We start from the raw sequence: 2,957 nt of genomic DNA, 5'->3' as shown, positions 1-2,957 counted from the left end.
CCTTATTTGAAACATCCACTAGTCAACTTAAGACACTCTCTAGAACGCCTACGCTCACATTGTGCACAAAGCGACCATCCACAACTACCCGCTGAACCACTAGCACTAACCACAGTACTACTCTGCTACTTAGATTGACTCGATCAAGTTCCATGTCTCGCACCTCTACTAAAGACATAACTGCCATGCCCTCTCTTAGACGATCGACCCGATGCACTATTAGAAGCTCTCTTGCCAGAATTAGTAACCATAGAACAAGATGACTCAACTAAGGTCTCCTTCACAGCCTTAGCTCTCTCAACCAACTCATCAAACATCTTTATAGGCTGAGCTACCAAATAAACCTGAATCTCGTGGTTTAACCCAAAATAGAACCTCTTACAATGGTCCCTCTCAAAAAGAACCATCTTAGGAGCGTACTAACTAAGTTGCAGGAACTTTGTCTCATAATTAGTCATAGATAAATCGCCCTGAATCAAGTCCAAAGATTCACGCTTACGAGCCTCCATATACTGTTCACCCATATACTTCCTTTTAAAAGCCTCAAGAAAATAGTTCCAAGTCAATCTATTAGTAACAGTACCTCTCCTAACTGTATTCCACCAATGATGAGCCTCACCGTCGAGTAAAGACACTGCACAACCCAACTTCTCCTCGTCAGAACAGGATATCTGTTTGAGGATCCTTTCAAATCCCTCCAACCAGTACTTAGCTATAGTTGGATCAGTACCTTTCACTCTAGAAAACTCTTTACCACCCAACGCTCGAAGACGTTCAAGTGCCAACCCTCAATTAACTGGTGCAGGATTGACAGGTGTAGGTGCAATGTTAGCACGAACAATCCACTGAAACGCTCCTATCATAGCTTCCATTTGGGGGACTACAACCTCATTAAGTATGTTCACTCTATGTGGCACATAAGAGGTGCCGGGGATGTACCATCCTCTTGAGCACTAGCTCTCACGTTAACACGTCTAGGAGGCATATATAATTAATCTAGCACCTAAACAAATAAATAGTGTGAGTAGCAGGAATGATCCAAGTCTCGTTCTTGCAAACAAAATTTAGAGTTTTAGACAATGTGTTTTCGTTCCTACCCTACATGCATCACAAACAGGGATATCTCATGCAATTCAATCAGAATATTTCAAACAATTCCATACCACTCAATCATAGTTACATCACCAATATCAAGAAAACAGAGAGATTTAGACTCGTGAGTTTCGAAACTCCAAACACACAACAATCACCTAGGTCTGAGAGTTATTGAACCTAGGCTTTGATACCACTAAATGTAACACCTTATACCCGGCTTGGTCGCTAGGGCCAAATACGGGATGCCACACCACCGTCTCGTTTCATTTTCATAAAACATGAAACTAGATTCAAGTAAATCAATCATCTTTTGTTAAGTCAAACAAATTTTAATATGTCCCAATAGTTACTTTAATAATGTTACATGCAAATCATTCGTTGTTCGATCATAGATACAACCAAAATCATGCATAAGGGCTATTTAGTAAAATTTTATAAAATGTCCATAGGTATCGATGCTGATATCTATGTATCGATAATTTCCTTAAGTGGTATTGATACCATTTGGAAAAATGATACCAAATGAGCATACTATTTCTCGATTAAAATGCCACTGTAAAAAATTATCGGTACCATCGAACCAAATATTGATATTTCTTCCCCAAGTATCGATACTCGAGCAAAGGTATCGATTCCAAATCTCTATTCTATTTCCTATACATTTTAATTTACAGAAGTATCTATTTTTCAAGCCCAATATCGATACCTCTACTACTAGAGCTAAAAATACAACATAGAAAAGGAAATATTTCATCTCAAATAGGTTATAAACAACATGCATCAAGTACTAAGTTAAGTAATCATTCATACGACTTAATTAACAGTACAAATTACCAAAATCGAGTTTAAACAATTATCATCATGCCAATATCGATGACTACAGTCCTAAGCAATAGTAATAACATGATGTTATTCGAAACTAAGTCTTTTGTTCAGAAATCAACGAAACTATAATAAGTCTACCACATTGTTTTTTTCCCTAAAATAAATAAAAATAATAAAGCACCTACGAAGAATAACCAAACTTCCTTGGATCACTTTCTTAGAAACCACACCGCCCATACCGTGATGTCACCGATCTGTATATGTTGAAATGAGTGGGTGAGCTTTAACAAGCTTAGTGAATGCAAGGATTTCTATGACGCAAACATGTCATCATGTAACATAACCAATTAATTACTCACAAGTACCTTATTCATAAGTCTGACATCATATAGTATTAAATCATGCATCATCTAATAGTTCATTCCCATAACAAGTATATACTCATTCAAGCATAGAATATGTTCCACACAATTACATAAAATAGATAAGATGACACTTGGATTATGAAACATATAGTGAGCTCTATCATCACACATTGGATACACGGATCTTCTTACACCACATAGACTCGTAGAGTCAAACATGTCCCCAAAAGTGAAGTGTATAGCTAGCACTCTCCTTATTTCCCCTCACATGTCTCGTTGAATAGAACTTAACTTTCATTCTCTTATCTCTCCAAACATGTCCTAGGGCCTCAATGCCCAAAACCACTATACATATAAGTGAGTACTTACAATCCTATGACATGTCAACTATATCCAATGGTTCTAATATCACAAGGCCAAAATATCCGAAAACAACACATATTACTTAGTGATTATTCGTGCATTATCACTGCATATTAGTATCTTTTGTAAAACACTAGCATAATCATATAACATATATATTTCACATTTATTTCATGTATATAATTGCACTTTACAGAACAATCGACATAATCACTTATCACATTTCATGCACAATACATAACCACATGATAATTGTAGATTCAAGAAAACTTACGCTCAGAACTTAGAGTAGGGGTTTAGGCTACATCT

At 36.6% G+C, this 2,957-nt stretch overlaps 1 protein-coding gene across 1 annotated transcript; it reads right to left on the bottom strand.

Annotated features, from left to right (window-relative positions):
- Positions 1-419: 419 nt before the first annotated feature.
- Positions 420-985, bottom strand: LOC107900203 (uncharacterized). Its single transcript, XM_016825896.1, has 2 exons — positions 940-985; positions 420-787 (listed from the first exon to the last, which is right to left on the bottom strand). Exons 1-2 carry the CDS (start codon positions 983-985, stop codon positions 420-422), a joined length of 414 nt encoding a protein of 137 aa, XP_016681385.1.
- Positions 986-2,957: the final 1,972 nt, after the last annotated feature.

Source organism: Gossypium hirsutum, chromosome D06 (assembly GCF_007990345.1).
Source record: "Gossypium hirsutum isolate 1008001.06 chromosome D06, Gossypium_hirsutum_v2.1, whole genome shotgun sequence".
NCBI classification, from domain to species: Eukaryota; Viridiplantae; Streptophyta; class Magnoliopsida; order Malvales; family Malvaceae; genus Gossypium; species Gossypium hirsutum.
The sequence above is the reverse complement of the archived record's forward strand: the minus strand, read 5'-3'. Positions and strand labels throughout refer to the sequence as shown.

Coding starts and splice junctions, on each gene's coding strand:
- LOC107900203 (XM_016825896.1), bottom strand. CDS start 985: ATGCCTCCTAGACGTGTTAACGTGAGAGCTAGTGCTCAAGAGGATG. Junction 788..939: donor AGCTAGTGCTCAAGAGGATG/GTACATCCCCGG, acceptor CAGTTAATTGAG/GGTTGGCACTTGAACGTCTT.